Source organism: Abramis brama (genome assembly GCF_963993115.1).
Source record: "Abramis brama genome assembly, chromosome: 9".
NCBI classification, from domain to species: Eukaryota; Metazoa; Chordata; class Actinopteri; order Cypriniformes; family Leuciscidae; genus Abramis; species Abramis brama.
In genome coordinates this window covers 23,347,185-23,362,313 of record NC_139971.1, presented here as the reverse complement: position 1 = coordinate 23,362,313, position 15,129 = coordinate 23,347,185, and the positions used below count along the sequence as shown (strand labels likewise).

General features: G+C 39.8%; 1 protein-coding gene across 2 annotated transcripts in view; it reads left to right on the top strand.

The window, feature by feature from the left end:
- Positions 1-15,129, top strand: part of unc13c (unc-13 homolog C (C. elegans)) — a 262,698-nt gene that overhangs the window by 118,413 nt on the left and 129,156 nt on the right. For both annotated transcript variants that reach the window (XM_084123554.1, XM_084123553.1), the window contains exon 18: positions 6,394-6,479. In XM_084123554.1, coding sequence (XP_083979680.1) covers positions 6,394-6,479 — 86 coding nt within the window. The remainder of the gene's footprint in view (positions 1-6,393; positions 6,480-15,129) is intronic.

Below are 15,129 nucleotides of genomic sequence, written 5' to 3'. Positions count from 1 at the left end.
TTTGTGTCGACAGGTCCTAAAAGTCCAAACATAACAGAACCGTGACATTGAAGACCTCCAAAATAAAATTAGGAACTTTTAAAATAGCATAACATGGGCACTTTCATTTTAGGACAAACATCTGAGACAAGTTGATACTTCAGTTAAACATAACAAATTAATTTGGAGAATCGACTGAGATATAAAAGAGCAACGTATTAGCAATAAAAGTTTCCCTCTGTATTAGGACAGATGATTTCGGGATGTTCTGAACATGTTCATAGATTGCAGTATTTCATAAGCACATTGCAATGAAACGCAATATGTGGTGTGTGTGTGTATGTGACAGACATAGATTCTGTTCAGAAATTCACAGGCAGGAGACTTGAATAATTCAGCATCCTGGACAAACCCAGAGAAGAATTGTCTATCCCTCAATTTGTTTTTCTTTTGCTTCAAGCATTTCACTCTCTCTTATCTTTTATCACACCTTTTGCAGAAGTCTGTGTGTGTAAGGAAGATGTTACTGGACTTATAGTGTCATTAGTTCTGGTCTTGTCTCTCGATCCATGTGGATTGAAGAAAAATAATGATCTCTAATCTCATTATTTTCTCTAATGATCTCTGCACAACTAGAGCGACTGCAGTGTGTATGTATGTGTGTGTGTGTGTGTGTGTGCGCGTGCGTGCGTGTGTGTGTGTGCGTGTGTGTGTGTGCGTGCGTGTGTGTGTGTGTGTGTGCGTGTGTTCCTGTTCAGAAAACTTAAAGGGTTAGTTCACCCAAAAATGTAAATTATTCTATAATTTGCTCACCCTCAATCCATCCTTGATGTATATGACTTTCTTCTTTCAGCCAAACACAATTGGAGTTATATTAAAAAATATCATGGCTCTTACAAGCTTTATAATGGGACTGAGTAGCGCCTGCGATTTTGAAGCCCAAAAAAGTGCTCGGCGTACAGCCGTTACTGGAAGCCAATGATAATAGTCTATTATTAGTCAAGTTAGTCTATTATTAGTCAAATTAGTCAAGTTATGAATATGGATATTTTTCTTACAAATGCGCATCACTTCGCTTCAGAAGGCCTTTATTAACCCCCTATTAACCCCCTGGTGCCATATGGATTACATTTATGGTGGATGGATTTGGATTTTTTGGACTTCAAAATTTATGGAACCATTCAGGATATTTTTTTTTTTATATAACTCAGATTGTGTTTGGCTAGAAGAAGATAGTCATATACAGGAATGCTTGATGGTGAGTAAATAATGAGATAATTTTCATTTTTGGGTGAACTAACCCTTTAACACAGTGAAAATTAAAACTGATAGGATTCACACTGCTTTACAAAGGCAAAACATAGTAACACTAAAATCTGAGAAAAAATTACTTTGAGTGTTTTGATTGAATTTAATTGATTTAATGTCAGTATTCACACTTTATTTTCTCTGAATCTGAGAACAGTTGAGCCAAGCCAAGGGACGAATCACAGTCTAATAAACAAACTCAGTTTTGACAAAAATGTTGTTCCTGTGATTTGTCTTTATATAGGGCAGAGCAGTGTTTTAGGTATCTTTAATATTTAGGATGAAATTCAGCATCAGAGTAACTTTGATGCATGCAAGAATCAACACATACTGCAACATTATGTTGCAACAACAAACCAATCACAGTTCTGTATGCAAATATTACAATGACATCATATTTTGATTGATGAAAATTCTATCAAGTCAGTGTGAGATTTTCAAACTTTTATCTTGCATTTCTTAAGATATAAGGTTTACAAAATCCAAATTCAGAAGTTACATTGACACTTATTCTAGAAAATAAAGTATGAATAATGTTGAATAAGTTATTTGCAGAAGTATAATACAGAAGGTTAGAGGTTTAGAACAAGCTCTGAGCAAGCAGTGAGCAGGAGTGTTGAAGAAATATCAATACAGCGTTGCTTTGTTTCAACAGACAGCAAAAACTGATTTATTAGTTTGCTGTAGTCCAAACAGAACACATGAAATTACATTTTTTAGAAGTCCAATCCAAACCATATTTATATATAGCTTGAACTCCAACTAAATCAGGTTTTTGGAAATGGATTGGATTTCAGGTTTTCTTTATTAAAAATGCAACATGTTTGAAATATCAAGCTGCATCTGAATTCAATGTAATTGTCACGGTGTGGGTTTTGTGTCTTGTTCTTGTCTGTCATGTGTTCCCCTGTCTTTGCATGTTTAGCTGTCTCCTGTTATGTTGATTAGTCTTCCCAGGTGTTTCTTATTTACCACACCCCCTTGTTATCTTGTTTAGCTTGGTTGTCTGTGTATTTAAGCCCTGTGTGTTAGTTCAGTCATTGTGAGTTATTGATGTTGTGAGGTTGCATGTTCTTTGTTCTGTTCTGAAGTCTGAGTTTATGTCAAAGTTCTAGTTAATTTAATAAAAACACCGTTGCACTTGGATCCTGCTTCTTGCTTCCTGCTCTGCATCGTAACAGAATAACTCACCAAAAATGGATCCAGCAACTGTGAGTAACCAGGCCCTAAGGAGATTCCTTGCTACTCTTTTTCAAGATGGCCAGCCCATGGAAAGGTATGTGAAGGACTTCTGGGCTTGCTGCCATTTAGCGTCACTAGATGACGTCCAGCTCATGGATCTGTTCTGGAGCGGTCTGGACGAGGATATTGCTCAAATGATGCCAGAGGACTATACCGGCTGGACGCTAGAAAGGTATATTGACCTGGCCCTTTTCCTGAGTAATTCGTCATTTGCTGTGGGCATGGAGGAGAAGCTTCGTGAACCCGCAGTATCTCTTCAGCCTGTTCTTCACGTCACGCCAGCCATCAAGCTAGTCACCGGATCGGTCTATTATCGTCCAGGACTGGTATCCAGTGTGGCCGATTCCCCGCTGAGGTCAGTACGTGTTGCCATAAGGGCCATCGTGCAGGAGTCTTGTCCCGCCAAGACTATCCTGCATAAATCATGTTTCACCGAGACCTTCCTGCCTGAGTATCTTCCTGCCGAGCCTGCACTTCACGCCAGTCCAGCCGAGCCTGCACTTCACGCCAGTCCAGCCGAGCCTGCACTTCACGCCAGTCCAGAGCTGTGTTCACCGCTGGTCCTGCCCAGCACAAAGCCTTCACCGCTGGTCCTGCCCAGCACAAAGCCTTCACCGCTGGTCCCGCCCAGCACAAAGCCTTCACCGCTGGTCCCGCCCAGCACAAAGCCTTCACCGCTGGTCCTGCCCAGCACAAAGCCTTCACCGCTGGTCCTGCCCAGCACAAAGCCTTCACCGCTGGTCCTGCCCAGCACAAAGCCTTCACCGCTGGTCCTGCCGCCCAGCACAGAGCCCTCTTCGTCGCTGGTCCTGCCCAGCTCAAAGCCCTCTTCGTCGCTGGTCCTGCCCAGCTCAAAGCCTTCTTCGCCGCTGGTCCTGCCCAGCTCAGAGCCCTCTTCATCGCTGGTCTTAACCAGCTCAGAGTCCTCTTCGCCACTGGTCCTACCCAGCTCAAAGCCCTCGCTGCCGCTGGTCCCGTCAAGCTCAGAGCGCGCTGATCCTGATCCAGAGCCAGAGCTTCACGTCAGTCCTGCCGAGCCAGAGCTTCACGTCAGTCCTGCCGAGCCAGAGCCAGAGCTTCACGTCAGTCCTGCCGAGCCAGAGTTTCACGTCAGTCCTGCCGAGCCAGAGCTTCACGTCACGTCCGCCCGTCCAGAGTCTCGTCCCGCCGAGACTGAATCTGATCCTGAGCCTGAATCTGTTCCTCTTCCTCTTTCTGCGCCTGTGTCTTTGGACAAGATGGCCGAAACCACGCCTGTGTCTTCGGACAAGATGGCCGCCGCTGAGCCGGTGTCTGTTCCTGTCCCTGAGCTGGTGTCTGTTCCTGTCTCTGTGTCTGTTCCTGTTCCTGAGCCAGTGTCTGTTCCTGTGCCATGGTCGCCTCCCAAGTGGTCGTCGCCTCCCGAAGGGTCCTCTCCGCCGTGGCCACCCGAAGGGTCAACTCCGCCCTGGCCATCCGAAGGGTCGTCTCCGCCCTGGCCGCCTGAGGGGTCGTCTCCGCCCTGGCCGCCTGAGGGGTCGTCTCCGCCCTGGCCGCCTGAGGGGTCGTCTCCGCCCTGGCCGCCTGAGGGGTCGTCTCCGCCCTGGCCGCCTGAGGGGTCGTCTCCGCCCTGGCCGCCTGAGGGGTCGTCTCCGCCCTGGCCGCCTGAGGGGTCGTCTCCGCCCTGGCCGCCCGAAGGGTCGTCTCTGCCCTGGTTGCCTGCACAGCCTGCACCTCCATGGCCGTCTGCACAGTCTGCTCCGCCCTGGCCGTCTGCATGTCCTGCTCCACCCTTGTCGCCCACGCTCCACGGCCCAGGCCCGCCTTGCCTATATCCTGTTCCCGGTTCCCAGTGCGGGCCTGGCCCTCCGGCCCTCCCCCAAGACCGCCTCCGCTTCACCGCCCTCCTGAACTTTTTGTTTTTTATGGGCGTCGGGAGCCGCCCATAGGGGGGGGGCTATGTCACGGTGTGGGTTTTGTGTCTTGTTCTTGTCTGTCATGTGTTCCCCTGTCTTTGCATGTTTAGCTGTCTCCTGTTATGTTGATTAGTCTTCCCAGGTGTTTCTTATTTACCACACCCCCTTGTTATCTTGTTTAGCTTGGTTGTCTGTGTATTTAAGCCCTGTGTGTTAGTTCAGTCATTGTGAGTTATTGATGTTGTGAGGTTGCATGTTCTTTGTTCTGTTCTGAAGTCTGAGTTTATGTCAAAGTTCTAGTTAATTTAATAAAAACACCGTTGCACTTGGATCCTGCTTCTTGCTTCCTGCTCTGCATCGTAACAGTAATTATAATGATGTGCGTATGCATGAATATGTAAATTACAGTAAAGCCTCTAAAGCTGACACTATTGTTCAAAAGTTTGAGGTTGGTTATATTTTTTTTAATATTTTTTGAAAGATGTCATCAAGGGCTGCATTTATTTGATCAAAAATACAGTAAAAACAGTAACATTATAAAAAAATTTACATTATAAAAATGTTTCTACTGTAGCATCATTACTCCAGTCTTGAATGTCACATGATCCTTCAGAAATCATTCTCTCAAGAAACATTTCTGATTATTATCAATGTTGAAAGTGGTTGTGCTGCTTCATATTTTTGTGGAAATAGTGATATTTTTTTTTTCAGGATTCTTTGATTAATAGAAAGTTCAAAAGAAAAATAAATATTGTGTAACATTATAAAGGCCCTTAATGTCACCTTTGATCAATTGAATGCATCCTTTGTGAATAAGGTAAGGTAAATAAAAGTATTTTATTTTTGACCATTTGTGATGGTCATGAGCAGAGGTGAAATTTCTGATTTTCCATCCTCTCTTTCCACACTGACAGCATGCTAACTCCTTAAAGTTAACGTGACCCTGTTTACTTCCTTGATACAAGTTCCCTGTCTTATTATGAGCTATTCATCGCTGTGTGCTGTTATACAGTAAGAAACTACGTTTGTCTTCATAACCTTTCATCAGAATAATAATGACATCCTCCGCCTTCTTCCCCACAACAGATAAAATCACGTTTGCACAATAAATCACATAAAATGGGCTGTAAACGACGTTTCATGCTGAATTTAAGTCATAGCTACAGCAGCTGACTACATTATCTGAACAAATGGATCAAAAAATGACAGTCAGTCCTAAAAATTTGAAAATTAAATTGGAATTGTGTGCATAGTGAACAAAGTAAATTCTTAAATTCATTTTTTACAGCACTGAGCAAAGAGCCACAGAGATAGATGCTTAAATAAAACGTAGTAAATGACTTCAGTGAGGAGCACATCCTTTCATCACTATTAGAGAGAGAGAGAGAGAGAGAGAGAGAGAGAGAGAGGAAAAGAGAGAGGACAGGGAGGTTTTCTCTAGTTCATGATCATTCTGTGTTCATCTGCATCTATATGTGCCCATCTCTGATAGCTCCTTCTGTCCATCCTAAGCATTTAAATAGAGTTGAGCCTAGTCTAGATTGATCTGAGATTGCTTTTGAGCAGTGGGGGAGAGTAGAGAACTGATCACTTCACTCAGTGATATGGTATGGTGGTGGTTGCCATGGAAACAGCCTGTGTGATGGGTAGCACAGTGAAATTGGTGCCCATAAACAGAATGTGCTCACATGTGAAATGCACGCATCTAAAATAGGACAGGATGCTTTTACATCCACTCCAAGACATAAAACAATATTAGTCCTCTCGAGTTTCAGATCAAGACCAAAACATGTTATCCAAGAACTGAAATAAAGAAAAAGTACATTATTTATGTATTTATTTATTTATTTATTTGCGGTCTTGAGATCTCTGAAGACTTGGACCACAAGATCAGGACACTGATGGATGAATGAATTGCTGAGCAGATTGCTGTATGGTTGTAACAATGTCTGTTTTTATTTCATTTTAGGTTCCCGCAAGAGTTGAATATGGGTAGAATTAGTGCTGAAATCATGTGGAACCTCTTTGCCATGGATATGAAGTACGCAATGGAGGGTGAGTAACTCCTGCTCCAGTTTTTACCATCTCTTTATGGGGTTGGTGGCATGGTTTTTGTTCTGATGTGGTTTTAGCTGGGTCCGTTTGGATCTGAGATCCAACTCACTTCGTATATCAATTCTTTTTGAGCAAAACTCAAGATGGCTTTTTCATCATGCTTGGACTGAGTGTCTGAGAAACATCTTAAGTGATGCTGGTGTTTCTGTTCTTTCTGGAGGCTCGTTCATGTTTTTAAAGAGATAAATTGTTTGGTTTGGTTGAAAACTGTTTTAGTTGTGTCATGTAGTCTACATATATGTCTACAAATAATATGTATAAAGGGTTTTTTCTTCTTCTTTTTTTTCTACCAAAACATCTTAATTTAGTTTTTTTGTGACCATTGTTCGCCCACTCTCTGGTGTTTTGGCTTCTGATTTTAATATGCTAATAATCTGTTGGTTAGGATTGACTTATCTCTATGAACTAGTGTTGATATCTAAATGTGAGTGGGTGTATGTTAATGAGTTGTTGTTATGTCATAATCAGTGATTTCTATAAATGATCTGGGTGGAATAAAAAGGAAGCTTTTCATTGTAAACATTAGAGTATGTATGCATACTTCATCAAACTTGAAAGTTATGATACGACGATGTCTTGATGGAGTTCAGTGTTTTAGAGGAAGCAGGGACATTTTAGTCTGGGGGACATAAATGTGATTGTATCATGGGAAGGTTTGAATTTGTGTTTTATGGATGTTGTTTGTGACTCTGACAGCAGTAGGACAGTGTGGCATCTGTGTTTCATAGATATATTTGGAACAAACTCTCCAGGATTCAGATTCACCTGTGAAATTTGATTTGTACCACAGATGGTCTGCTGTCAAAGTCTGTGACACAAAAACAAAAACAACACACACAAAACTGTTCTTAAAAGTAAAAGATTAATGAATTGCAAGGTTATTCTGTCCTACACACACACACACACACACACACACACACACACACACACACACACACGCACACACTTGACGGTAGAGCATTTAACCCTCTGAGGTCTGAGCTGTTTTCTGGGCCCTGGAGGTGTTCTGACATGCTCTGACATTTCTGGTTATTTCTGTTACTTGTGACATTTTCATGGCTAAAGTCTAATTACACTGTATTCAGCACAAACTCTGCTACAATAATATATCAGCAGCATGTATGTAAAAGTTTGTAGTTTTGAGATAATGACATTTATGCGTGGTTTTTGAAAATACAAAAAAAAATTCTCACTGAAATAAGGCCATGAAACCCATACTGATTATTTCTTCACAAGACTTTTGAAAATTGTATGACGTAGCCTAGAATATTTGCTGCAAAACTATGTGAAAATCACCCTGACTGCTCATTCAGATAAGACAATATATTGATTTAAAAATTTTACGACGTGTTTTGTGTGAAAAAGCCTTATGCGAGAGCTCATTAATATGTAAGCTTTTCTCACCTGAGAAAGACAAAGAACCTCCCCTAACGGCCCTATTAGGAGCTATCAGGCCCCTATCATTCTGAGCAACCTTGCACAATACTGTAAATGAGGAGATTTAAAAAATAATGGCTTTTAAATTGTTTGGATTTATTTACAACACAACATAATCCAAAGATACACAACAAATGCCAAAAAAGCACTTCAAAGACAGAGACCTTTGTGCCATTCCTAAAAACATTGTACATACCTTTCATTTCCAAGATTTTCACTTTACCATGTTCACGTACTGAGACTCATGTGAATGTTGAAGTCCTCAGTGGCATCTGGGACCTGAAAAAAAAAAAAGTGAACATACTGATATCAAGAGAAAGGCCTGCATGATTTTGGAAATAAATATTAGATTTTTCTGGTTAAAATTGCTTTTTAAAATTCCTTTTTAAAATTCACAGAATACACACACACACACACGTTTCCAACGATATATAATATAATGAACACCAGGTTTGTTGTGCCTTGTAGGCATAAGGTATATGCGCAGTGCGGATAAAATAATAATAACAATAAATAACCTATAGCAGCCTATAAATCTTCCAAAAGAAGCTAGAGAAAAATATATTGATTATCATGTTACTTCAAATGTTTCCATCCGTTATGATGATATGAAATGAGATAATAAAAACATGAAGCCGTTTGGTGCGTTTTGCTTTCATCCAAAATATGATACATTCAAACGCGATCGCTTGCAAAATATGATGCATTCAAACGCGATCGCTTGCAAAATATGATACATTCAAACGCGATCACTCTCAAATATAAAACATTATGGTTACCATAAACATATCTATGTTTGAGCAGATATCCACAAACACAGTAAACACATATGATACATTCAAACGCGATCGCTTGCAAAATATGATACATTCAAACGCGATCGCTTGCAAAATATGATACATTCAAACGCGATCACTCTCAAATATAAAACATTATGGTTACCATAAACATATCTATGTTTGAGCAGATATCCACAAACACAGTAAACACGGGTCTAAATATTATAATATTCCCCATATATCTAGCAACAGTTCAGCTGCAACGTGACATTTATGCAACAATAACAAACTAGGCTATGTAAGAATTTCTTACCTTATCTTTCTTGTCTTCAAATCGCGTTCTTCTTCTTCTGAGGTAGCCTAAATCCAATGTAAGCTCAGGCACGTCTTTCAAACTCGACGAAAAGTGAAGTGAAGTGTTTTGTTGTTGAGGTAACGAGCGCGTTCGCGTTCCATGTGGAGATTTGCATGTGAATATCTTTTGCGCGAGTAGGCGTGGCCAAATTAACTGTAATGAGCAAGCGTTTGAGAAGCTGGACATCTTGTTGGTTTTATACAAATTACTTAAACAGAGAATATTTGTTTTCGTTTTGAATCCGATCATTTAAAAGTACACACTTAAATGTTTATAAAGGTATATGGCTCATAAATGTGTGACAAGTATTCGCTGAGTTTTGTTTCAGTTTATAGACGTGCTCAAGAAAAAAAAGTTCACCGCGACAGAGAGGCAGAACGCACACCCTGTTTATTTTCTTTATTTTACAAAAGCACAATGTTTTGATTTGATTGTAAGTGGACACATACAAAAGGAGAAATATCACAGATTCTTTTTTTATATTTCTTTTTTCTGTATGACCATAAATGATGGAGTAATTTAAGTTTATAGTGCTACAATGTGGAGAAAATCCGGCAAAACGCGTCGGCGCGTTTGTCGACCTCAGAGGGTTAAAGGTCATTCCTTCTGATTGAATCTCACACATTTTCTGAGCATCTCAGTGAGGATATTGTTTTTAAAATAAAACTAAGTGAACTACCTAACCCAAAACCATAGTCAACCTTTTAAATGTTTAGACTTTCATGAAGCCTGTATATAGAATACATATTCACAATGCTTTATAATGCACCTTTGGAATGATCTGTTTCTTTTCATAAATTATTTACATTCATTCATCTATTAACCATTTCGGTACACTATATATATATATATATATATATACATACAGTGGGGAGAACAAGTATTTGATACACTGCCGATTTTGCAGGTTTTCCTACTTATAAAGCATGTAGAGGTCTGTAATTTTTATCATAGGTACACTTCAACTGTGAGAGACGGAAGCTAAAACAAAAATCCAGAAAATCAAATTGTATGATTTTTAAATAATTAATTTGCATTTTATTGCATGACATAAGTATTTGATCACCTACCAACCAGTATGAATTCCGGCTCTCACAGACCTGTTAATTTTTCTTTAAGAAGCCCTCCTGTTCTCCACTCATTACCTGTATTAACTGCACCTGTTTGAACTAGTTACCTGTATAAAAGACACCTGTTAACACACTCAAACAGACTCCAACCTCTCCACAATGGCCAAGACCAGAGAGCTGTGTAAGGACATCAGGGATACAATTGTAGACCTGCACAAGGCTGGGATGGGCTACAGGACAATAGGCAAGCAGCTTGGTGAGAAGGCAACAACTGTTGGCGCAATTATTAGAAAATGGAAGAAGTTCAAGATGACGGTCAATCTCCCTCGGTCTGGGGCACCATGCAAGATCTCACCTCGTTGGGTCAATGATCATGAGGACGGTGAGGGATCAGCCCAGAACTACACGGCAGGACCTGGTCAATGACCTGAAGAGAGCTGGGACCACAGTCTCAAAGAAAACCATTAGTAACACACTACGCCGTCATGGATTAAAACCCTGCAGCGCATGCAAGGTCCCCCTGCTCAAGCCAGCACATGTCCAGGCCTGTCTGAAGTTTGCCAATGACCATCTGGATGATCCAGAGAAGGAATGGGAGAAGGTCATGTGGTCTAATGAGACAAAAATAGAGCTTTTTGGTCTAAACTCCACTCGCCGTGTTTGGAAGAAGAAGAAGGATGAGTACAACCCCAAGAACACCATCCCAACCGTGAAGCATGGAGGTGGAAACATCATTCTTTGGGGATGCTTTTCTGCAAAGGGGACAGGGAGATTGCACCGTATTGAGGGGAGGATGGACAACCTCCTTCCCTCAGTAAGAGCACTGAAGATGGGTCGTGGCTGGGTCTTCCAGCATGACAACAACCCGAAACACACAGCCAAGGCAACTAAGGAGTGGCTCCGTAAGAAGCATCTCAAGGTCCTGGAGTGGCCTAGCCAGTCTCCAGACCTGAACCCAATAGAAAATCTTTGGAGGGAACTGAAAGTCCGTATTGCCCAACGACAGCCCTGAAACCTGAAGGATCTGGAGAAGGTCTGTATGGAGGAGTGGGCCAAAATCCCTGCTGCAGTGTGTGCAAACCTGGTCAAGAACAGGAAACGTATGATCTCTGTAATTGCAAACAAAGGTTTTTGTACCAAATATTAAGTTCTGCTTTTCTGATGTATCAAATACTTATGTCATGCAATAAAATGCAAATTAATTACTTAAAAATCATACAATGTGATTTTCTGGATTTTTGTTTTAGATTCTGTCACTCACAGTTGAAGAGTACCTATGATAAAAATTACAGACTTCTACATGCTTTGTAAGTGGGAAAACCTGCAAAATTGGCAGTGTATCAAATACTTGTTCTCCCCACTGATATATATATATGGGGGGGGCCTTTGTGAAGTCATAATGTTACTCATTTAAATAATCTCCGCCCACGGAATACGCAAAAAAGGGACGAGGCCTGGTTGAGCTGCGCTGGAGAAGACAGTGTTGTCGCTATGTCAAAGAGACGCTGTTTTGTCCACCCTGTTTCCAAAACTCTAAGGCTGACAAACTTAGAGTGGATTACATCTATTTTAAACACTGTTCCTAAACATTATAACCCACACTTTTATCTGTGTACTGCACATTTCACAGAGAACAGCTTCCTGAACCACAATGTCAGCTACGCACAAAAAATTCTCCTGAAATGGAAATGAAATTATTACTTTATAATCTCACCCTGCAGTTTCAACTCCACCAAATATTTGTTTGTTTCATTATTGTACAGTAAATGTCAATAGCTCTTGTTTTGATATTTCATGTTTGTTGTTGGAAATTACCATCATTGTATAGTATTTCATTTTTATTGTTAATTTATGACTTCCACTTACATTTCGGCAATTGCAGCCATTTTGCTAAATGTCACTTTGTGCCACCTGGCGGTCATTTCGTGAACGATTTTGAAATGCGACTGGTTTATTTTTTAGTAATAAAACGTTTTATTTTAGTAATAAAACGGTAAACACAGCGGTAATAGGCATTCTGGTTGACTACCAACTGTAGTGTTTACTGTAGCTTTTGTAAGGATGTTCACCACCCCTTAGGAAAATTAACCTTGGTTTTGTGATCAATTACTGTTTGTATTACTATAGTTTTCTGACAAATATCATGATTAAATGGTGTATAACATTGTATCTAAAATGTATAAGAAAAAAACAAACATACCACTCTGAAACGTCCTGTGAAATCTGTGCTTGCTTGAAATCCGTTCTGGACTATCCTCTTGTTTGTTAACATTCTTAACCCTCTGGGGACCACAAACGCGCCCGCGCGTTTTGCTCGTTTTTTTTTTTTAGCAATGAAAATAAACACTAAATGCTCTGTTAATTTTGATCTTTCATTTTCGTGTAATACATCAATCGATCCTGTTCAGTTTCTATTTTTTTTCTGTATACTCACAATAAAAATAAAGTGTTTTGCTTTTTGACAAATAAAGAAAAATTAACATGATGCGATTTCTGCCTTCTCTCTGTCAGTAAACTCCCATTTGAAACGCGTTCGAAAATGATCTATAACTCCGCGAAAATTCAGTCAAACAGGCAAACAGACCCACGGGCATAAAGCTTGAGATCGCATCTTTTAAATGAAGTAATTTATATAAAAAACAAATATTCTCAGCTTCTGTAATCTGTATAAAAAGAGAGCGACTCCTGTCGAGCTCATTACGAGCTCATTCACAGTAATGTGACCACTCCCCGGAGAGCGCGTGCTATTCAAACGCAAATTCTGAGAACTATTTCAGAGCTGTGAAACGCCCACATCAGCTGTAAACAAAGCGCGTCGCGACTCCTCGCGAGTGAGACATTATAGCCTACCTTATGGAGAAAAGATTCCTCAGAACAGTGCTGATGAGGAGCAATATCTCCTGAAATGAGGAGCAGATTCCGCTGAGGAGTGAGGTAGGCTGTTTTCTTTTCTCACGTGTGGAATAACGTTATGGAATAACGTTAGTGTAGGCCTATGTAAACCGCAAAAAGATGAATCGCATTTCTATAATATGACTCGCCTTTCTGTGAGATGAATGAAGGGGACATATTTGTAAAGACTGTTTAGCCTAAATATGAATCGCGCGTCTGTGTGTGAAAGAATAAACTGCTTTGCTATAGCCTACTGAGATGAGTAAAAATCGACTAGAATATGTTGAAATAAAATGTATTTGTATAAGCAACGTATTAAACTGCAAAAAAAAATACTATTTTTGTCAAAAATAAATTCATAGACTAAGATGTTAGATGTTCCAATGTTGGCTATATTCAAACTAATGAATACATATGATAAAATGTAGGCCTATAATCTTTTTTTTTTTTTTTTTTACAAAGAAAGAGTACACTTGAAATATTGTTGAAATTGTAATTATTGTTGTAATTGTAACATTTTTAATAAAATAGCAAAACATATTTACAAGAGAGATGTAAGCGAAATCTTAAATGGTCAATATAAGTCTTCTTCTAAATACATCTTTTGTCCTTGCATTGTGGCTCAGTCAGTTTCACACCTGAGTGAATGGCTCATTATGCAGAGTGGGTGGGACATTCATAATCTAAGGTGTAAACTACTCCTCCCCCTCGCATATTGGCTTTCCAAGCAAAACCTGTTTTACACCATTTAAATCAATGTATTTTTTTTTGTGAACGATAAAGCAAGACTATTTTTACATCATTTTGAAGCTAGAACTCAAAGGGACAACATCCATTAGTCAAAAGTCTTGTGGACACATATTTAATATGTGTTTTGTGGTCTTAATTCAGCAACTTTCATTTTATTTTTTTCCAATAACCACGCATAAACATTATTCTCTTAAAAATACAAACATCTACATACACGTTGCTCGCATATTATGGTAGCCCTGTTTGTGCTATATAGAGTGAATTTACACCTTTGCCATTAACATGTTTATAAATAACTGAAAAAAGCACAAATGTCAAGGCATGTCAGAACATCTCAAGGACCCCAAAAACAGCTTGGTCCCCAGAGGGTTAATAGATGTATTCAAGTTTAAACAATTTAAACAACGTATTAATCAATGCATTACTTCTATATAGATTATATATTAAGTTGTTCAAGCAAGTGGTAACATATTTAACCATGTAGGCTAGGCCTACTTATATTAAAATCGCAAACATTTTAAATTAAAACTTAAAATTGACAAAAACAGCCGACTATCATGCCTTTTCTTTTGCATTTAAATTTTAATACAATAAATCTTGCATGCCACAAATAACTTGTTTTTCCACCTCCACGAATCAGACGAGTGTTGTTCATTATTTCGCCTTGTTGAGGTAAACTGTATAGTTTTCCTTGCTTTACCCCGGTCTTAAAGTAAAAAGATGACTGTGAAAAAAAGCAGTAGGCTATTTAATTAAATACATTTATGGTGGTATTACTACATTTTATTTAATTAAATGCATTTATGGTGAAATTACTACATTTTCAGCTCAATCTGTGTTAATTTTGACCACGAAACATGTGCTGTCACTTTAATTCAGCGTTTGCAGCACAACAGAAATAGACTCGGTGCGGAAACGATCGCTGCACTCCTGTATACGCACCGCAAGTGGAACGGATAAACGGACTGCATCCGCATGCAGTGTGAAAGCGTACAGAAAAAAATACGCACCGCATACGCACTGCAAACGGAGTAGCCTATGTGTGAAACGGGTGGAATATGAGCCGAGCTCCAGTTCACGCGCTGGCGCCTCCGTATCTATTGTCTGCTATATTTACTTCTTATTAAATCCAGGCAATTGGTTGATGAAACATTGATTAAAATTAAGATACAATTAATACTGTACAAAACGGAATTCACTTTAAAGAAAGGCTTTGTGCTTTCTGTTTGAGGTCTCTGTGAAAGTTTTAAAGCAGCCTTTTAGTGCCGCTTTCAGAGCGGTCACGTCCATAACATTGTTTTTTCCTC